The sequence below is a fragment of the Echinops telfairi genome, unplaced genomic scaffold, assembly GCF_000313985.2.
Source record: "Echinops telfairi isolate 266 unplaced genomic scaffold, ASM31398v2 ScPeMD7_7410;HRSCAF=8448, whole genome shotgun sequence".
Taxonomy (NCBI): Eukaryota; Metazoa; Chordata; class Mammalia; order Afrosoricida; family Tenrecidae; genus Echinops; species Echinops telfairi.
In genome coordinates, this window is record NW_022111310.1 from 1,979,611 (window position 1) to 2,002,007 (window position 22,397).

Genomic DNA, 22,397 nt, shown 5'->3' on the forward strand with positions numbered 1-22,397 from the left:
CTACCGTGCCTGTCTTCCCACTGAGCTACAGAAATGGAGGATCTAGTTTCTAGCCAGGCATGGGGTCACCCCACATGAAGATGACGCCTGCCCAGCCTCCCTTGCAGCTAGTAGTACTGTGTGACTAACTTATAGCCAGCAAGGTCGCGTGGGAATGCGCGGGGCATCTTTGGGGTCCCTCCCTCACGGCAGCTGGCAGAGCACTTTGCCTGCCTGCCTTCTTCATCCCTTCCTCGAGCCTGCTGCCTGGAATGTGGACGTGGCAGCCACCATATTGGTCCATGAAGAACACAGTGACTGCTCACTAGGCCCAAAGGAGTCCTAGTGGCACAGTGATTAAGCGGTCAGCTGCAACCAGTGTCCTGTTGGGACCCACCCAGTAGCCCTGCCAGAGGGAGGCCTGCTTCCATCGGGATGGTGGCCAGGAAAACCCTTGTGGGGATGTTCTGCTTGGTCATGGGGACTCGCTAGAACCCACTCAGGGGGGGCTGCACAGCCACAGGGGTGCCTGAGGGTGAACCGGGAGAGGCCTGGATCCTTGAGGGTCGTTTTAGTCACTCCCTGGACCCTTTCCCTCTGGGCAACTTGGGCTGGGGTGTGTATTCTGCTTTGGTCTTGTTTTCATACAGAAATCAACCCCCACCCATGTAAGGCATCATCATTCAATGCTGTATCCAATCCCCACTCACTGCCATGGGGGTCTGATGATATCCAAAGGCTGTCCTCCAGCCAAGTCCCTCTTCAGAGCCCATGTCTTCTGTCCGCCGAGGAAACCTGCAAGCTCCGTAGCATGACATCAGGGCCCCTTGACGACCTGTTGCCCACCCACTGCTCCAGCCTCAGCACTCCCTCTGGCCCTGCCCTCCTGGGAGCCACCACGAGACACTGCCTATTCAGGGCTCTCTCTCTGGCCTCTGGCGCTTCACTCATGCCACTCTGTGTTCTAGCAATGCCGTTTCTCGCCCCACCCTTCGCATCACCCACCGTCACCTCCTCCAGCAGGTCTCCTTGCCCTTCCCAGGTTTGGTTTGGCTTTCTAACTACACGGTGAGCCAGGTGACGGTGGACAGAGCAGATCATCAGTTTTACCTCCAGTGATTCTGGCCCAGTTTATTTCATCTGGTTCATCACAACCTCTTCGATCAGGTACCATCACTTACTCCCTGTGCTTCCTGCTTCCTTTCCTAACCTCCATGGATTTTGCCCTTGGGTGAATGCTGCCCGTTGGCTCTCCTTTGGCTGATGATTATAAGGTGTGCACACCCACTGCTGGGCAGACAGTTGAGCCACGGGGCTGGGTTCTGCTCCAGAGAGACGTGAAGGGTGGACTAAGGGCCATAGTCTTGGGGGTTCCCAGTCTCTACCCAACCAGTAAACTCAATCTCTTTTGTGAGTTTGAGTTCTGCTCTACATTTTCCTCCTGCTCTATCTAGGACCTTCTGGCACGATCTCTTTGAGAGTCCTTGGTCATGGTAGCCGGCCACCATCAAGTCCCTTGGGTCTCAGGATCATGGAGACCGCTAATCACGTGGTCCATTCATCATTGGCTTAATTGTTTCTCTGTGTCTTTCCACTTACATCACGTTTCTTTCCTCTGGATGGGGAAAGACCAATAGTTACACCTTAGAGGGCTGCCCCGGAGCTGCTAAGACCACAGTCACTGCTCAGCGAAGTAGCACATTGTCCTGTGTGAGCCACGGAACGTCAATTGACCTGCTGTCCCTCGGGACTGTGGTCAGGAGCTCCCAGGCCCAGCGGCTCATTTCCTTCAGATGTTGGATGAGGTCTAATCATTTCCATAGCTTTGCCCTTAGTGCTCCACCACATTCATGGATCTAATTGCAGCAAAGGTAAATATACATACACAAATATCTTTTGTCAAATGTTGACGGTTTATTCCCACCCTCCACCCCACACCTGTTCAGCTTGTGAGTCTCTCCCTGTTATCGAATCATAAATCACAGTTATTGCAGGAGCGTATTACTGAATAGCACTGACCTTTGCTGTCTTTTAACCCTTGCAAAGTCCCAGTGTCTTCTCCTGACCCCATCATTTTTGGCCAGCCCCCTTCTTATTACAAATTGCCTTCCCCGAGTTAACACTCCAGCCAGGGGCTTCCCCTCCTGCCCCCACCCCTACCCCTGATACCCACCAAATAATGTGGAAACCTTGTCTTGACACAATAGTGGTCTCACACCGCCCTTTTGCGATGGACGTGTTTCGCTCCAGACCATGTCCCCCGGGTCCCACTGCGCCCATTGTGTGTGGGCACCGTCCACAGATGAGCACTTCGGTTGCTTGCGTCTTTTCGCTATTGCGAATCATGCTCCCAGGTGTGTTTCCTCCTGTGGATCATTTCTCGTCGATCTCCAGGTCCTCGTGGGCTGCCTTCCACGTTGGGAGAGTCCCAAGCCAGTTTCCAAGACTGTCCTGTCCGCTCCACCCTGATGAAGATGGGGTATGTGTGGTTCATCTGCACACCACCAGGCAGAGGGCAGTCCTCAGAAAGAGGAGCTGGGTGAGGGCAAAATGGTGGCGGGGGTGGGGGGGGTGGGGGGGTTGGCCGATGCCTCCAAGTGTGGACCCAGGTGAGGGGCTGAGGTGAAGAAACAGAAGCAGATAGCATTGGCCAGAGAGAGGTGAAAGACAGGGGTCCCTATTTCTGAACTCCAGGAGCTGGGAGGCTGGGTCCCAGAGGCCCTCGGGCGCTCCTCAGCAAACCTGCGCTGCAAGCCATTGGCTGCAGGGCCCCACTTGAACCTCTTCACCCAGCAAACATGTGACAATCCCCTGAGTCCCCGCCAAGCCTGTGCACTTTAGCCATTGCCCCATCACGGCCTCAAAGCAGCCCTGATAACAGGATGGGGAAGTCAACTGGGGGAGTTTCGAAAATAGACCATGTTCAGGGTCCAAGGTTTGCAGGCCACGGTCTCTGCTAACAGTGAACACTGCGAACAGCTCCCCAGCATAAGGTGACGGGACAGCCCCAATTTTTAACAATTTATCCTGTGTCCCGCAGCGTTTTTAAAAAGTCCCGATTTTTGGAAAGAATGCACGACAAGCTAGGGTATATGGTTTTCGGCTGCCATGTGGCTATTTCGCCAGGATATGAGTTTTATCAATGGTGTCCCGCTGGTGTCCTGCTTAACCAATGGTAAACATCTGGTCACCTTACCACAGCAGCTTCCTGGGACCCTGGTCCCTGACCCCCACCTAGCCCTCCTTCTACCATACACCCTTTCCCTTGCACGGCGGGGAGACTGAGGCTGAGGGAGGAAATCACCCCAGGCCACACAGAGAGGCTCTGACACCCAGCCCTGTGCCATCTGCACCCACCTCCCGAGGCCGTCACTGCTGGCTAATCATTAACCACGGCTCAGATAAAGACGTGGGTCCCCTCCGACAGTCCTCGGGGTCACCCAGGGCCATATCCATCCCAGAGCCTCTGAACCAGGAGCCACAGCCACTGCATGGGCTTCGGGAACATGAGCCTTTTTTAAAAAGCTTTCTGTCATGAGCAAGTTTAAACACACCCACGCAGTATAATAGAGCCACTTGTGCCCTTATCTAACTATCAGCTCCTGCTGCTGTCCTGGGTTTTGTTCAGAATCCGGTCCCGTACCCCCACTGCCCCCGAAAGCAGGAAGATAGCGCTTCGGCCAGAACAACCTGCCCACCCTCTCCTCCTCCCAGCCCGACAGCCCCCAGCCCCGCACCTGACACGCCAACTCCAGACCCCTCTTCAACGTGGGAGAAAAGCACACTGTGTCTTGCCTAAGAGCAGTTAAGGTCCGTTCTGTCCGAAGCTTCCCCCCACCCGTGTGACAAAGTGGGGCTGTGCTCCCCCGGGGTTTTCAATGCCCCGCTTTTCGAAAGTGATCACCAGGCCTTTCTTCCAGGCACCTCTGGGTGGGCACCAACCTCCAGCCTTTCCCGGAACCACCAAGTGCATGAATCCTTTGTGCCACCCAGCCCCCTCCTCCGTCCTGTTCAGGCACTTCGACTGAGGGCTCCTCTGGCATTGAGAGTGCTGGCCTCCTCACAGTGCCATCCCCCGAGGTGCTCCAATCACAAGCAAGACCGGTAACAACCCCTCCCCACCCACCCGGCCAGCACCCAGGAATGCTGATCCAGCTGGTGGGCACTGTCGCCTAGACACGGGGGTGGGGGGGGTGGGGGAAGGTGTGTGGGGGCGGTGTTTGGGTCGGTTTTTTGATATTTAAATCGATACTTTGTTACATTTTGGGTGACAGTTTGCCCAGCACCTCAGGTTCTCCTCGAACAATTTTTATAGGAAAATTGCGCCATGGGTTACATTCGATCTGTCGGCACTCTGCTGTTTCCATTCCGCCTGTCTGTGTCCTGGCCCTCTGGGCCTTCTCATCTTTGCTGCCGGTTCATTGTGGACCGCTAGGTCCTGAGTAGTTTGATGTTTAAGGGAGTACCTTACACCATTTATTTTATAAGTGATTCTATGATTTGGCTGACAGGAATGGCTTCAAATCCAAGTTCAGAGGTTATCTTAGTGAGGTAAGTCAAGGGTTCTCTGCGGTATGTCTGGCCTTATTATTATTATTTTTAAGAACTTGGATTTTGTTCTACATTTTCCTCTCATTCTATATTGAGCCTTCTCTTTGGTGCTTGGTTAGAATGGCTAGTACTGGTCGCTGGGCACTGTCTGGTTCTAGTCGGAGGCCAGAGAAGGCTGTGGTTAGCAGCCTGCTGCTTAACTCCTGCACGACCAAAGCTCCTCTCTGCACCTGGACAGGGGTGAGGAAGGAATCCTGTGTGGGGGTAAGCATTGGACCCAGGGTTCAAAGCCATGCACCGCTCTGTGGGAGGAAAAGTGATCCAAGGATAAGAAATAATAAAATCCAAGACCAGAGGAGGGAACGAACGATGTGTTAATCTGGGTCCATTAGAGAAACAAATCCACAGAAACTCATATGTATAAGAGAAAGTTTTATATAAAGGGTAAGTGCACATCAAGAAAACATCCCAACCCAGTGCTGCCCAAGCCTACAAGTCCAACAATAGCCCATATGTCCAACACCAATCCACAAAGTCCTCCTCCATCTCACAAAATACATGCAACGATGCCTACTGCAGGAGGAAAGCCGAGTCAGTGAGCGTGTAAGCATCTCAGCGCTGGCAGGAGTCTCCACACGGGTGCTCCAGCACCCAGGGCTGCATCGGGGTAGGTCCATGTGGCTTCTCCTCAGGGATGTCTTGCAGGAAGTGAGCCTTGCCAGCTGAAGCAGGGAACTGGCTAAGGCAACTGCACCCTGGTCCGACCATCAGCTAGCAAGAGACCCAAGAACTAGAAAGGCGAGGCTCACTGAGCCATTTATCCTTGTGTCCTTCAATTAGCCCCTCATGTGTTTATTGGCCATAAACTAACTACCTCAAACAGTATGAGAGCTTAAGTTCTGAGCACCTGATTCGCAGAAGGCTGTGGATGACAGTGAAAGCCCCAGATCCGTCAGCAGGGTCCTCACTCGGATTAAGCCTCCAGTGAACTCCCTCTGATTCACCAGGGATGCGAGTAAATAGCTGTGGTAGTGACATGATCTGGTGTCAATTTGGGACTTGAGAGGATTAAGAGTGAAAGGGTGGAGGCTAGTCTGTCAATCAGGGTCATAGCCAATGAGGCATCTGTGTGGGCATGGCCTTCTCCGGAGGATTCTGGGAACTCCTGTATTTCCTTCTTGGAGGTGGGAGACACACTTTCTCTCTCTGCTGACTACCTGCAAGACATCCCTGTAAAGAACACATAGGGACCCAGGCTGAGGGAGCCAGACCTCTGGAGCAGGAGAAGCCACCTGGAGACCCCTGCCAGTGCTGAGATACTTAGTGCCACTGGATCTGTAAGACTTCCCAGCCACTGGCCTGTGATCTTCCTGCATTTGGCGTCATTGCATGAGTTGCGTGAGTCTGAAGAGGAATTTATAGATTGGTATTGGACATATGAGTTAATATCGATCAGACTTATGGACTTGATCTAGACTGGGCTGGGCTGTTTTCTCAATGTTCAACTGCTCTCGTATACAAAGCTCTCTCTCATACACATGTGTGTCTACGGAGTTGCTTCTCTAGTCTACCCAGACTGACACAGTAGCCTTGCTGTCAGGCAGAGGGCATCGGAAAGTGGACTGATGCTGATGCTGTGAGTCCTTGTTATGGGCCATCGAGCGGGTTCTGACTCACAGTGGCCCTGTGCCTGGTCCTGCTCGACACTCACAATCGTTCTCACACTTGAGCCCGTTGTTGCAGCCACGTATCGATCACCTTGTCCTGGCCTTCCTCCTGTTCGATGGCCCTGTGCCAAGCACGATGTCCCTCTTTGGGGACTGACCTGTCCTAATAACATGTCCAAAGTACGTGAGACAAAGTCTCGCAGGTGTCGTCAGGTTAACATTTAGCGCCTTATCATTTGCTCTCCCTTTTGACCCTTTCTAAACGTGTTCTGGGTTGGATGATTGTCTGTTTTCTTTTCAACTGACATTTCTCTCTGCTTTATTTTGTTATTGTTGTTGGGTTTTTGTTCTGTTCTGATTTTGTTGTTGTTGTTGTTGTTTTGGTTTGTTTGTTTGCTTCTTGCTTCTGTCGGTTTTCCTTTACATGAAATCCAGGATCAGTAACTCTGTAGAGACAGTAACTGGATTAATAGTTTCTTGGGGTTATGGCAGGAGAAGTTGGGGGAGATGGGGAGCTAATGATGAGCACAAGAAAAAAGAAAATGTTCAAAAATTGATTGTGGTGACGATTGCGCACCTCTTTCTAATACATTAAAACTACCTGCCAATAAAACTATTTAAAATATTTCAAATGAGGCTGTCGGCTGCTGGAAAGATGCGGTCTCAGAATCGTAGCAAAACATTGAGCTGGCAGATCAATGGCAGTGAGTTTGGTTTGGAGATGGGGCTAGGACTTAATGACATCTTTTGGAGGAGGGGACACAATTCAATCCACATTAGCAACATCCGGTCTTATAGGAGGAGGCTTCATAATGTTTGTGGGGAAATGGAATTAAGATCATGGATAGCATGAAGACTTCCAGGAAGATGGCGCCCATGTAGACTCACCCACTCTGTGCTCCCGTTATTAGATCAGAAAATCAAGAGGATGTGGCTGCCAGCCGGAGATCTGTGGCCGGCCAGGGACCCATAAGCAGCCGGGGGTCTGGAGCAGAGCGCGTGTCTTCTGTTGGCTGTGAAGACCGACCTAAGTCAGTCTCCAAGGACATTCTCAGCCAATGGCAGCAAGGTGGTCCCCTTGCTGGTTCCCCTCACATCCTTTTCCAACTCCAAACATCAGAATTACAGCCCTGAGGATAGAGGAAGGGGGGGTGGGGAGGTTGGGAAGGGGGAGCTGATAGCAATGATGACTGTATGACCCCACTCAAGGGGAGTGAACAACAGAACTATATGTGAATGGATAGAGTGGATGGTGTCAGATACAACAATAATAAATAGATAAGCATTCCTGGCAGGTAGGGGAGGGAAGGGAGAGGTTAAAGGGGAGCTGATATCAAAGAGTTCAAGAAGAAAGGATATGTTTAAAACTGACTGTGGTAACAATTGTACGAAATACTGCTTGATGTGATTGAACACTGGGATGGTATGATACCTAGAAGAACTCCCAATAAAATGATTTTTTAAAAATAGATAATGGATTTTTTCCACAAATCTTTGGAAGCCCCTTCGTACTCTTGTCTTTGCTACTCAAAGTGACCGGGCACCAGCAACTTTGGTACCAGAGTGGAAACACACGCCATACGGTTCCCAGAATATGCACGATCCTAGGGAAACACACGCCATACGGTTCCCAGAATATGCACGATCCTAGGACGGGCAGTTTTCCCTCGGAATACGTGGTGGTGGAGGTGGGAGCAGGACAGTGCTGCTTTCCGGGGAAGGGAGAGAGGCAGGCAGGCAGAGAGACAGAGAACCAAGACCGTGACAAATACTCAGGCCAATGTGGTTTGAAAATATTCAGACTTTGTTTAGAGAGCCCACATTTCACTTAGATAGTCACTTAGTGCACTAGGATGACTAATGTTCCTACCCCTTACACCCCCCAAAATGTATGCCCCAGCCCCTGGGACTTCAGAATGTGGCCTTATTTGGAAACAGGGTCTTTGCAGATGTAACTATCCAGGGGGAAGTGAAACTAGATTGAAGGCTCTGGTGTTCATAGAAGAGCTGCTGGGGGTGGGAGTGGGGTGGGGATGTCACGTGACGGAGGGGCAGTGCCTGATGGGATGCAGCCAGAGGACACCAGGGGTTGCTAGTCCCCCACCAGGAATAACTGTGATAAGGAAGAATCGGATTGCCAGGTAAGCAGGCCTCAGATTAGCAAATAAATACAAGTTAGCCCGCACTGACTTGACTTATTGGGTAATTCACCCCTGGAAGGATTTTCTCGTAGAATCTACAGACACCCCACCCTCACCTTGGTTTTGGCCTTCTGGCCTCAGAACTATAAGACCATGAACTTCTGCTGTTTTAAACCCTGTAGTTTGTTACAGCAGCCCTGGGACATGAACACATACAGGAAGAAATAGAAACAAGAAACACATCTGGGTTTACTTTGGACACGCAACGCCATTGTCATGTCTCCATTCCCTGGACCCCTGGTATTTGGAACCAACCTCCCATCTCTGTTCAAACACCGAGAAGGGTGACCCCCACCCCTTAGTATGCTCCTGGGGGATGAATGCCCACTTCACTCCCAGCTCTTTTTCCTGGGACTCTGTCCGGCCAACTCATTATTCACAGCGCCTGGAATTTTCTTCAGTAACTTCCTAGACATATAAGGCTCCAAAACACTAGAAGGAGGTTTTCTTCCTCCTCCAGCCCTGTGTAAACACATCCCGGGTGACGTTTTCTGCTGACAACAGCCCGACATCGGCGCCTGTTATCTCTCCGTTTGCCCCTTTGTCCTTTTTGTCCAAACACTCCCGGTGGCTCCAGGCCACAGAGCCTGGAACTCTTTTGCTCATTAAAAAACTGAATCCAAAACACTTTTGAAAAATAGCCCACCCTCTGGGAAAACAATGTCTGCGTTTTATTTTACCCCCAACCCCTGCACACTCAGCCTTCTCCCCAAACCATAAATGTCAGGCAAAATATCTGGCTTCTAGGCTCCCCAAACCATAAATGTCAGGCGAAGGTGTGTATGTGGGTGGGGGGTGGGGGGTGTTGATAATGCTTTTCAAATGTCTTGCAAGAAGAATGCTTTCGTGCATTCTGGTGCCAACCAGAGCTCATGAAATGTCAAGAGTGAGGTTGTTGGATGGATTCTAGGCACAGACAACACAATAGAAGATTAAATCATTCTTTCGTTCTCTGAAAACATCCCCCACGGAGTCACAGGGTCCCCTTGGACCACTCAGTACTAAACCTCCCCATTGCCACCTGGCTGATTCCAACTCATAGTGATCTGAGATGCCTGAGTAAAAGTGTCCCCTAGGCCGTAAAGGTAGGCTGTTCATCTCCCCTGGCTGTCAACCTTTCTGTTGGCTCCTGCCACTCATACCGGAGCTGCCCACATCTAGAGCCACATCAGAAGTATATGGGAAACAAAAATCACTCCTGAACCCCAACTCCAAAACACAGTCCAAATCCACTGCCATCAAGTGGATCCCGACTCACATCAACCCTGTAAGACAGAGTACAACTTCCCCTGTGGGTGTCTGAGACAAACTCTTCTAAGTCGGTCTCTTTCTGAGAGTAGAAAGCCTATCTTTCACCTGTGGAGTGGCTGGTAGTTTCAAACTGCTGACTTTGTGGGTAACAGCCCAATGCGTAGGGCAATCAGCACCTACTTATTCAGGGTCTAATTCGGATCTGATCTGCTCCTCTCCAGGATGTTTCCAAGTGCTTGTCTCTCCCTACTTGTATTCCTCCAGTGATGGAGGGCTCACTGCCTTTCAAGGCAGCCCCTTCCATCCTAAGACAGCTCGGATTTGTCAGGAAGGTCTTCCCCACCCCTACCCCCAGCGCCCCAGTACTTCTCCACAGCTCTGGCTTCTAGGACCAGTCACGGATCACACATGTTTTCACCCCCAGAAATTTGGAGGGTACAACCTTGTCCCCTGAATTCTAAGGATGAACACCCTCCACTCCCTTCAGCAGCTCCTCACAAGTCCCAGCCTCCATCCTTTCTCCCTGGGGGCATTTTCAGTCTATCACAGCCCCCCTCAGACCTGCCACAGGCTTCCCTGGGCAAGTCTGTGGGTGTGGTTGGTTGGGGAGATAGCTGACCACCGAGGCCTGGTGCTCACTTTGTGCCGAGCAGGGAGCCTCTCTCAGGGAGCCCAATAACGATGAACCCATTCATCATGAAGCCAGTTCTGCCGGAGCACGGTGCCCAATGCTCATGGGGTGCAAAGGGGACCATGCAAGGGGCACGCCTGCATGCTTGCTGGGGAAACCAGAGGACAACATAAGCCCTAACGTGGCCAGAAGCACAGTGCAGCATGTTGTGTGAAGCGTCAACGTTCGTAGCCGGGGCTGTGAGTGTCCTTGGCCTGATAGAGTGGGGGGTGGGTGGGGTGGGTGAGCACACTCCCCAGAGACACAGCTTTGGGGAAGAACAGGCTCACTCACGCAGGGAACAGGGGCACTCCTGGTCAACATTCAGACAGGTGGGGCTTTGTGGGCGTCCCCGTGGCGCACACGGTGAAGTGTTTGGCTACTGACGGGAAGGTTGTGGGTTGGAACCCATCCAGAGGCACCACGGCAGAAAGGCCTGGCTACCTGCTTCCAAAAACCAGCCCCTGAAAACCCCAGGGAGCACATGGTCAGCCACACGGCACGTGGAGTCACCCCGAGTCGATTGCCAATGGTTAGGAATGGAACTTCAGGGGCTGGGTGCCGGCCTGGCAGAACCTCCGGGAGGGTGACGGGGACAAGTAGATCCCAGCTAGACCTCCAGGGCTGACTCTAAAATGAACTTGGCCCCACCGGTAGCACTGGCTGTCTGAGCCACCTTTGGAACGATTTTGTTCCAGACACACCTCGGCAGCCCCAGGCCAAAGAGCAGGCAGCTCTAGTTAAGAAGTTGCAGCCACAGCTGCCACGCCACACCCAGGGCGCTGAGGACAGGGGAAAGTGGGGTGACAGAACACCCTCCTCGACTTTCTGCCGTGGCGCTTGCGATGAGAAACCGCCCACAGACCCCACAGCACCTTCCAACTCCTTCCCAAGCCCCAGCCGTCTGGCAGGATGACGGCATCTAGTTCCTATCCCAAACCCCAGTGGCAAGCCAGGCTGGAGACACAGCTTTCACTCCCCAACGTGCACCGGGTAGCTGCACACGATGTCTGTGCTCCGAGATGTGTCCACGGTGCTCGGCAGCAAGCAGGACACTGTCCAGGTGCCCACCTCTCCCCGCTACAGTGGAATTCGGTGTCACCGGGGGAGGATGTTGCAGTCCTTTTGTAAGGAAAGGAGAGAAAGCCGCAACACTACCGCCACCGTGATCAGAGCTGCAAAAACAGAATCTCCCCTACAATTTCATTTGCATTCAAAGAAATGTTTAAAGGTGCAGAGGAAAAAACTACCAGCAGCATAAACACTAAGTCACCGTAGTTAGTGCTGGCAGGGCTCCACAGGAGAGAGGGGTGGCAATCTGTCCCTGTAAAGATTACGGCCCTGGGAGCCCTGTGGGGGCATTCTGCTGAGTCACCTGGGGCAACTGGATACCTCTGAGCAAAGGGATTACAGGTGTTTATCTTTGTGGCTCTCAACCTGTTCTATTTCCCAAGTTCTGAAAATTGTGCATATACTGTCTGTCCTTAAGATAAAATGCATTTTTAAAATAAATGCACAGCTGTCTGCATGAAGGAATCAGGCGTAACAGACAAACATTAGTGCGCCCCCAGGCCTGGGAAAGAGCAACAGCAAGGGAGGGGTACCAAGAGGCTGCATCCTGTGGAGGGCGAGGTATGCAAAAAGGAGCCCCGGCCCAGCCTTTGGGAGCCTCCGGGTGACCTGGCCACGCCACTGCCCGTCCCTGGGCCTCGGTTTCCCCTCCCTGCTGGCAGCGGCATGGCCAGGGGTACTGGCGCCAGAGCCGCGGGTAAGAAGAGGCTGGGGTCAAGCAACCTGGGGCACAGGGACCTGGTGGAAACCCGACCCCTTTGGCCTAGGCGGCGACACGGGGGATCAGGCCGAGCCCCATTGGCCGCCGGCTGCTCGGTCTGGGGGCGGGACCTGAGCCAACATTAGGTAGGCAGCCGGACTGGACCCGCAGAAGGAACGGATCCCGCCCCAGCTCCTGCTACGGCCACAGGTAACCCGCCGCCAACTCCCACTAGCACCCCCACCCTCCCCCCGCCCGGGGAGACCACAGCTCGGTCCCCATAAGAGAGGCTTTGCTCTCTGGGCCCCACCTCCCCATCCAATGGCCAGTGGATCCTCTTCATGCACACCCTCTGGTCTGAGGGGTGACCCCCAAACCTTCCCCCAGGTGAGCTAGACCTCATGAGTGGACCAGCTGAGACCCTCTGGCTATGGCAGGGGGACATTGGAGGGACCCAGATCCTAAGCAACATGAGAGCCCGTGTGGGATACACAGTTAGAAATTGCCCTTCCTGGAGCGGAAGCACGGAGCTAGGGCTGTGGAGATCCCACCCACGCACTTCTGCTTCTGAGCTGTGTGCCCTGGGTGAGGCCCTGCACCTCTCTGATCCCCAGCCTGCTTCAGGTGGCCCTGGCTGCAGAGGCTTGTGAGATAACAGAAGGCAAACTGTAAACTGTTTTGCTCCTTTAAACCGAGATCTCCCCGTCTGCAAGTGGAGCCCCCAACCCCTACCCCTCACACAGACTCGGTATCTTCCTCAGGTGCCTTCAGCCCTCTTCCCTTTAGACTTGCCTACTGGGCCCTAGGCAGCTTCTGTCCCGGGCCAGGCAGAGTGCTCAGCAGAATGAGGCCAGGACCCCACCTTGACTGACCTCCCCCCTTTTATGGGCTCCGCACTTGGCTGGGGCCTTGCTGTCTGAATTTGTTCTTGGCCCCTTCCCACCCCAGTCTCTCCCAGGGGCTGAATCAGGGTGTGCTGAGGTGGGTGGGGCAGGCAGGTGTAATGCAATTCTGTTTTGCTGCTAGATGGGGTTAATTAAGACTCAGCTGAAATCACGGACAAGCGGGGCTTTTGATGGGACTGGAGAATGACAGCGGTTCATTGTGGGAAACAAAGATCTCTCCCACGGCGTCTCCCCCAAATCGTTAGACTTAGGGCACTGCTTGCAGCTAATGGTAAAAGTTACTTCCTTAGAGGGGAGCGGGGAGGGAGGTGGGGGAAGGAAAATGAGGAGCTGATTCCAGGAGCCCAAGCGGAAAACAAATTTTGAGAATGATGAGGGCAACGAATGTATAAGTGTATAAGTGTGCTTTACACAATTGATGTATGTGCGGATTGTGATAAGAGTTGTATGAGCCCCAATAAAATGATTAAAAAAAATATTTTTAAAAAAGTTACTTCCTTTGAAGCAGTCAGGTGCTAGACTGCTGTCTCTTCCCACCACGGGTGGGCCTGCTCCCTGCTGCTGGGGACAATGGGCTAAGACCTGCCACCATTAGCTTGGTTCCCTACTGATAATGGTGCCAGGGAACAGGTCAAACTGGCTCCGGGACACCCAAGGTTAAGCTGCCATCCTGAATCTAGGATCTGCCCATCTTGTCATATGTATACCCCCAATCCCTTCTCTTCCTATTACGTGTATATCCCTAGATTGTCCCCCTCTCATTGCTGTATTACCTATAGTGCAACCCCTTCCTGTGATGTATGTCTTTACCTGTAATTAGTGGGATTGCACTCCCCCCAAAGGTATATAGGCTGGGGTCAATAAAGATCTCTCTCACTCAGCTCCTCCCTTGACCTCTGGTCGGCTCCCCCTCTCCTCTCCTGTCCTCACTCCCCTGTTCCCTTTCCCCTCTTCCTCCTTCCCTTCCTCCTCTCCACGTGGACCACCAAGCAGGGCTGAGGTGAGCATTGCTACCATGAAATGTGTCTGACTCCATTATTTCTATCTCTCATGCTCTCGAGACCTTAATATGATATATATTAGTGGTAGGGGGCTGGCATCCCCTCCGACCACAGTTCATCTAGGAACTTTTCTACCCCATTAAATTTCAACGGATACGTGTTAGATACCACATATGTTGCATAGCACTCGTGGTTTGGGGCGTCCACTATGTCCTGAGGGTCACAGCCCAGAGTAAACAGACCTGCCCTGTTTACTATTTACCGGGTGGTGCTCATGGAAAAGTTGGCTGTTGGAGTCTGCCCAGAGGCACCTCAGAAGACAGGCCTGGTAATCTCCCAGAAAAGCAGCTGCTAGACACCCGTGGAGCACAGTGGGACCGGGACACGGGGTGAGGTCGCCATGAGTTGGGATCCACTCAGCACCAGTGGTTCGGCTTCTGTCTGTTCTGCCTCTCAGCCCCGTGGTTTCCTCTCCTTGGTCCAGTCCCAAACAAGGCGGACATTTCTGTCTCCTTAGTCGCTTGTTCAGTAACTATTTGCCGAGCAGTGGTCCTCTCTGGGCACAATTGTAGCCACCAAGGACATAGCAATGAGTGAAACAGGGAAAAAAACCAAAAACAATACCTTGCCCTCGCCTTCCTGGTGGAAGACAGAAATAAACACATAAAATGGTAGAGTATTTAATATGTCATATGGGGGGTGTTGGGGTTGGAGGGTAGAGCTCTGAGGGTGGGAACAGTTGTGGTTTTATGCGGGGTGGCCAGGAAAGGACCTCACCGACCGGGGGTCCTTCGAGCAAAGAGGCGGAGGAGGGTGTCAGGGAAAAATAGAGGCGACATAATGGGTCTGGTTGAGCAAGTTCCCCACGGTCCTTTAGGCCCCTCACAATCTGCATTCTAGAGGCACACCACTTTTGCTGACGTCCTGGACTAAATTAGCTGCTGGGCCTTTAGGTGACCACCTCACTGCCCCTCCCCTGCTCACCCTGGTTCCTCCTATCCCTCTCTAGTTGTCGTCGGCATGCTGCGTTTCCTGGTGCCCCGGCTGCCCGGCCTGCTCAGCAGGACCGCCCCATACTCCTCGGCGGCAGCGCTCCCAAGGCCTGTCCCCAACCCAGACGTCCGCTACAACCAGCTATTCATTAACAACGAGTGGCAGGACGCAGTCAGCAAGAAGACCTTCCCCACAATCAACCCCAGCACTGGAGAGGTCATTGCACACGTGGCTGAAGGGGACCGGGCCGATGTGGACCGGGCGGTGAAGGCAGCACGTGAGGCCTTCCGCCTGGGGTCCCCGTGGCGCCGGATGGATGCCTCTGAGCGAGGCCGGCTGCTGAACCGCCTGGCCGACCTCGTGGAGAGGGACCGTGTGTATTTGGCCTCGCTGGAGACCCTGGATAACGGGAAGCCCTTCCAAGAGTCTTACGTCTTAGACCTGGACGAGGTCATCAAGGTGTACCGGTACTTTGCCGGCTGGGCGGACAAGTGGCATGGCAAGACCATCCCCATGGACGGCGAGCACTTCTGCTTCACGCGGCACGAGCCCGTGGGCGTCTGTGGCCAGATCATCCCCTGGAACTTCCCCTTGGTCATGCAGGGCTGGAAGCTCGCCCCCGCACTTGCGACGGGCAACACCGTGGTCATGAAGGTGGCTGAGCAGACCCCACTGTCTGCCCTGTACTTGGCCTCCCTCATCAAGGAGGCAGGCTTCCCCCCCGGGGTGGTGAACATCATCCCAGGCTATGGCCCAACGGCAGGAGCAGCCATCGCCCAGCACATGGACATCGACAAGGTGGCCTTCACGGGCTCCACAGAGGTGGGCCACCTGATCCAAAAGGCAGCTGGCGAGTCCAACCTCAAGCGGGTCACCCTGGAGCTGGGCGGGAAGAGTCCCAGCATCGTGCTGGCCGACGCCGACATGGCCCACGCCGTGGAGCAGTGCCACGAAGCCCTCTTCTTCAACATGGGCCAGTGCTGCTGCGCCGGCTCCCGGACCTTTGTGGAGGAATCCATCTACGACGAGTTTCTCGAGCGAACCGTGGAGAAGGCCAAACGGAGGAAAGTTGGGAACCCCTTCGAGCTGGAGACCCAGCAGGGGCCCCAGGTGGACCAGGAGCAGTTTGAGCGGATCCTGGGCTACATCCAGCTTGGCCAGAAAGAAGGGGCGAAGCTTCTCTGTGGCGGAGAGCGTTTCGGGGAGCGCGGCTTCTTCATCAAGCCCACCGTCTTTGGGGGCGTGCGGGACGACATGAGGATCGCCAAGGAGGAGATCTTTGGGCCTGTGCAGCCCCTGTTCAAGTTCAAGAAGATCGAGGAGGTGATTGAGAGGGCCAACAACACCCGGTATGGCTTGGCCGCTGCCGTGTTCACCCGGGACCTGGACAAAGCCCTGTACTTCTCCCAGGCGCTGCAAGCCGGGACGGTGTGGGTGAACACCTACAACATCGTCACCTGCCACACCCCGTTTGGGGGCTTCAAGGAATCTGGCAACGGAAGGGAGCTGGGGGAGGATGGGCTTAAGGCCTACACGGAAGTGAAGACGGTCACCATCAAAGTTCCTCAGAAGAACTCCTAAGCACGGCCACCGTGGGACCCCGTCCAAGGACCCCCAAAGCATCCAGACCAGTGGCTGCCTTTTTGTTTCTTTAAAGTGATGGACCGCCTTTCTTCATTCCAAATGAACTCTTCGAGGGACCCTTACAAATAACACCATCGACGTCAGGGCTACTCTAGTTCAAGCAGGTATGGGGGGGGGACCCCGGATTCCTTTCTAGCTGCTCCTTAATCCCAGGATGACCCTCCCCCGCCCCGTCACAGTCCTGAGACCTGAAAAGTCTCTGGGAAGACAGATGGAAGCAATTTGAGGAATGTTGTTCTGCCTGCCCGAACCGAGGACTTTTCCGAGAGTGAACTTGATGGCTTCATGGATGTACTCAACTCGGGAGGTTTGAACCACGTGGACCCTGAATCTGAGCCCTACTCTTCCTCGATCGACTTCCCTTCCAAGTCCCAGTCGTCAGCTGTCTTGCCCACTTGCACTTCACTCTGCTAGTGAGTTCCCTCGAGTTGAGAGAAGAGGGAGGCAAAGGATGCATTAGCAAGATCACACCTTCAAAGTCAACTCCACCAGCCCACATTTCCCTCGGCTGGGGAAGCAAAGGGCGGTACAGGCAGACGAGGGGATACTGTCTGGCCATGAAAAGACACATGCTATAACATGGACGGAACTTGAAAATTTTCAGCTGAGCAAACGAGGCCGGCAGAAAAGGCCACATACTGTACCGTGCCATGTCAGAAAATTGCAGAGCCGCCGAGAGCGTAGCACGTTCAGAGCAGTCCTCCGCGCAGCACGTCGACTCCTAGCGGTTTGCTGGGCTGGGAGGACACGAGACTGGGAAGGGACTGGAGGGAGTAGCTAGTCTCTTTTCTAGGGTGATGAGAATGTTCCAGAATGAAGCCATGGTGATGGTTGTACCCCTTTGTGAATATACTAAAACTCGCAGGATGGCTGTAAAAGGACACGTGTTTATGGTACATGAGTTATAGACTCCATTTGAAAATAAAATTAAGTCAATAAACTCATGCATTCTACTTATAAATTCATCTTGTCTCAATTTTCTGTTACTGCTGGATATTTTACGGAGTCTTGCGGGGGGAGGGAACACTGGTCACCTGGCCAAACACCCCACCCTCCAAAGCCTCCACAACATTTCCATTTTGTTTTGCTTCCTCTTGGCTGGGTGACTGAGTACAACCTTTACGTCACACTTGTAACAGCTCTGGTGCCTGCCTGGGGCAAGTCCACTTCAGGTTTCAGTCCAAGACTTCCACAGGCATTGGCCTCTTGACCCTTGCCAGCTCCACACCACCCCTCACACCAAGCCCAGTCTGGGCCTACCTGACACTGCTGGAAGCTACCAGAGTTTCACACCGCATAGCTCATCATATCTATTATGGCCTTACTGTAACAACCGAATGGGTGCGATGGTGCGATTGACGGCAAAGAATAAAGGGCAGCAGACGAAGCGTGCAAGGGCTCACCTCTTCCGTGAAGCCAGGAGCGAGAGAGCAAACGCATTTTTCAGCAGGCGTATGTAGTCTTGGACATGCAAGCCCTGTCCGTCACATACGTAACAAGGTTGGCAGCGTCTTAGCCTAGATGTTCCTGAGCTCATTGGGGAAGTGACCTAAGACTAAGGTGACCAGATTTTAACATTGGCAAAGCGGGACACCATTGATAAAACTCATATTCTGGCAAAATAGCCACATGGCAGCCGAAAACTGTATACCCTAGCTTGTCATGCGTTCTTTTAAAAAATCGGCACTTTTTAAAAATGCCGCGGGACGCGGGAAAAATTGTCAAAAATCAGGACTGTCCCGCCAAAAGCGGGACGGCTGGTCACCTTACCTAAGACCAGTCCTGTGGGCAGGCAGAGGGGAATCGCCCACCCCTGGAGCAGGAAGGACCATAGAACATGTCTACTCCCAGAGGTGGGCCGGAGGCCGCATCATGATCAGCCCAATGTTGTAAGCAGTATCTTTAAAGTAGCACTATTATGGGGGGATACTGTGGGGCATGATTTTCAATCTGGAGAATGTGACTGGGATTCCTCTCCAACTCACAAATGTGAAGACCTTCCTCCACCAGATTCTTGGCCTTCAGGACTCTTAATGGTGAGTGTAGAGAATTTGGCCACATACACTCTCTTCCCAGCCCTCCGTTTCCCACGGTCTTATTACTTCCATCCCCAAGTGACAGGAGTGAAGGCCAGTCCAATCCTCCAGGCCAGACGCAGAGGCAGATGGTTGACGCCATGCCTCTTGTCTTCTGCACTCCTGGACCACACTGCTCACAAGCCACCACCAGGACCTCGCAGACATGTGGGTGAATCTCCCCAGTTGTTACTTTCACATCCAATTACTCCACCCAGGCAGTGAGATGACTTATTCATTAACTGTTTCTTGAGGAGTCAGGGTGGTCCCTCCCCACCACTGCTTTCCTAGGACCTCATGCCAATGCCTTCTGTCCCAAGCTGCGGAGACCCCGATTCCCTGAACTGCACCTTTACCAGCACTCCAGGAGGCTGTTGGCACCTGTGCACAGAAGTGCCTGTTTCTCCAGAACAAAGGGGTGGGGGAAGCAGGAGGGGGAGCTTCTCTGGTGATACCACCAACCAACATCGCAACGGTTCACCAGAGCCATGCTGGATTTGTTTCTCCATAGGAGAACGTTGATGGTGAGCCTTTCTGTAAGGACTGGAGTTGGGAAAAGACAACCCGCAAGGCTTTGTTTTCATGCCTGCCGTGCGGGAGCGCACCCTCACCTGCCACGTATTGCACCTTGGAAACCCTGTCAGCTACCAGCAGGGTCCCGGGGTGGGCATGTGTCAGTGGAGCTTAGCAAGAGATTAAGAGACTAGCAAGGACTTGGTGATCTACTTCTGAAAATTGGCCGGGGAAGACCTTAGGAGCGGCAGCTCCCCCCTCTATGTAACCTCTGTTGTAAAGAAACGAGTACACGTGCTTGCCTTTAAGGTCCACCCTAATCCAGGATGATCTCCCCTCCCCCAAGCACACCTGCTAAGAGCCTTGTCTTTATAAGGTAACCTTTACAGATTGCCGGCATTAGGGACTGATGTCTTCAGTGGGCCGTTATTCAGGGGGCTTGCCAGGTGGGTTTCATGGGCGGTTTGCTAGTCTCTGCCAATCAGGGTGGGAGATGAAGCAGGCAGCCCCTGTCTTGTCGGCCAGTCTCATACCACCAGAGAGAATGTGGCTAACCTGCTATCAGTTTCTCCTGTGCCCACACTGTGGGCCACGGCGGGATGCAGACCAACCTCGAAGTCTGAAGGCCCCTGATGATGCCCAACAACCCAAACACCCAGCTCTGTAAGTCACCCCATCCCACCCCCACCCCACCCAGGGAGCTGCTCTTTCCATCCCAGTGAAACCATTTAGGAGAGGACCTGCCGGGGACACCATTCCGGGTGTGAGGCTGCCCTCTGGTGGCCACTTTGTTGAGTTGCTCAGAAGATAACACAGGCTAATGGGGCAAGCAGCCAGCTCAGTCCTGGTTCTGGGTGGGACGGAGGGACATGAGCAAAAAGTCCCTGTCCTCCAGGAGTCCCTGGTGGTACAATTAAGTCACGCAGCTGCTACCTGAGAGATTGAAGGTGTGAGTCCATTCCAGGCCCCTAGGAAGAAAGACCTGGTGATTTACTTCTAGGGGGAAAATGTCTACGACAATTAGCATAGCAGAGTTCTTCAAGTTTATCTTCTCCCTCCCTGTCTGGCGAGGAGTGTCTCAAAAGTAGTGTCTGAGGTCTGTAAGTCAGCAGCCAGCTAAGACACAATGACTGGTCTCTATTTTTCTGTAGCAAAAGAGATAGAGGAAACCCCAGAATTGGAATAGGGACCTGGCTGCAGGACTGTCTGTCTCTGTGAACCACAGCTGCTTCTCCCTAGAGGCCAGAAGAAATAGATGGTGCCCGGCGACCACGCCCAAACGTTCTGATCAAGGACACAGCCGCAAGATCCCGACAGAAAGAGGAAAATGTGGAACAGAACCTCTGACTCTTAAGAGCCCAGACTTAATGGACCTCTTGAAGGTAGAGGAGTCTCTGAGACTCCGACCCAGAGCTGCTCTCCAAACCCTGAGGCAAAATTATCCCCTGAAGTCACCTCTTAACTAAGTAACAGTTTAGCTCAAAACGGAATCTCCACCCTCGAGTAAGGCACACGTGTAATATATATACACACCATATATACTCGAGTATAAATCCACCTGGAAAACAGCCGAGGCATCTAATTTTACCAGAGAAACTGCATTAAAAATGTGGTGAAAAACTCAGCTTATACACGAGTATATACAGCATACATATACATATATATATTTATATACATATATAACCAAATGGTTAACAGCTATTTTAAAGCATAAACGAGAAGGCTGGGGTGTTTTGTGGTGGCAAGGAGTTTAAATTAATGGGCGTGAAGCAACTGGACCAGCAATACGGAGAATGCTGATGCAGTGAGGATGTCACTGGGATAGTTAGGTTTATCATTCCAAATAGGCCGGGAGGACCGTGTGGGTGGAGGTTAATCAGGCTGCAGCTTGATTGGAGGGCAACGAGATAAATGGCTCTGCAAGGCCCGCCCCGTCTCTCTTGCTCCCTGGTGAGTGGACCAGTGGGCTGCTGGCTTAGCTAGTTCTGTCTCAACCTGTGTGCTACACTACCTGTGGACCAAGCCAAACCGTGGATCATATCTCGAGTGCAGTTCCTTGTGTTGTGCTGACATCCCAACCATAAAATTATTTTCCTCGCTACTTCAGAACAGTAATTTTGCTGCTGTTATGAATCGGGCGACCCCTGTGAAAGGGTCGTTCGACCCCCAAAGGAGTCGGGACCCACAGGTTGAGAACTGCTGCTCTAGAGTTTGAGGTTACTTCGCGACCAGTTTCTCCATGCCGGTGCGTGCACTGAGCTTGCCACTGGTGGATCCTGTTACTGTGCTTCTGGGACAGCTGCCTCCTAAACTCCGGGGCTATAGGCTGTTGCTGACCCACCCTGCCGTCGGCTGCCTGTGGGCAGATCTGCCTGCCTTGCCTGAGGGAAGACACGTGGTCTGCTTCCTTGACCTTGGACCTGGCAGCCCACGGGAGTTGAAAGGCTTCCAGTATATTAACGGTTCCATGAAAGTGAGTTGAACTGAGCCCTCCGCACGGCTGTGTGAACTAATTAGCTATATTCCTCCTTGTATAAACCTCATATACATAATCTTAAGTAGCCTGGTTTTGTTTCTCTAGAAAACGCTGCTCCAATCCTCCGTTTATTAGTCTGACACGGTGGGGTCACCATGAGGAGAGGTGTCTTGATGGCGAGTGGCAGGGGCGGCCCTGCAGGACCTGTCTGCGGGGAGACAGATACAGGATGGGGTGGAAAGTGCTAAGAGAAGTAGAAGTGTAGGCCCATGGGCTCTCCACAGAACGGTGGGGGCTCTCGTGTTACTATGATGCTGGTATTTCAAATACTAGCAGGGGCCCCCCAGCTGGATAGATTTCAGCCAAGCTTCCTCAACTGTGACAGGCCAGGAAGAAAGACCTGGCAGTCTATCTCCAAAAAGGAGCGAATGAGCTCTTTGTGGATTATAACAGAGCTTCGTCTGACTCGTTTGCTCTGGATACATCATCAGGAGGGGTCCCCTCGAGGGCACCTGTCATGCTTGGTGAAGGGAAGGGTCGGCGGGGCGAGGAAGACCCCGGAGAGACTGTGAGGATGACTGGGCGGGTGCGAGGGGTAGGAAGGACAGGTGGATGTAGCCGGCTCTGACGAGCAGAGGGCAAGACACTTGGAAGGTGAAGTCCCAGTGGGACCGGACGTCACCTACAAGCACCCGAGCCC

General features: G+C 53.0%; 1 protein-coding gene across 1 annotated transcript; it reads left to right on the forward strand.

Moving 5' to 3' along the window:
- Window positions 1-12,225: 12,225 nt before the first annotated feature.
- Window positions 12,226-17,598, forward strand: ALDH1B1 (aldehyde dehydrogenase 1 family member B1). Its single transcript, XM_004710995.2, has 2 exons — window positions 12,226-12,300; window positions 15,006-17,598. Exon 2 carries the CDS (start codon window positions 15,017-15,019, stop codon window positions 16,568-16,570), a length of 1,554 nt encoding a protein of 517 aa, XP_004711052.1. The 5' UTR covers window positions 12,226-12,300; window positions 15,006-15,016; the 3' UTR covers window positions 16,571-17,598.
- Window positions 17,599-22,397: the final 4,799 nt, after the last annotated feature.

Excerpts from the sequence above, each read along its gene's own strand:
- ALDH1B1 (XM_004710995.2), top strand. The coding sequence starts at position 15,017 with ATGCTGCGTTTCCTGGTGCCCCGGCTGCCCGGCCTGCTCAGCAGGACC.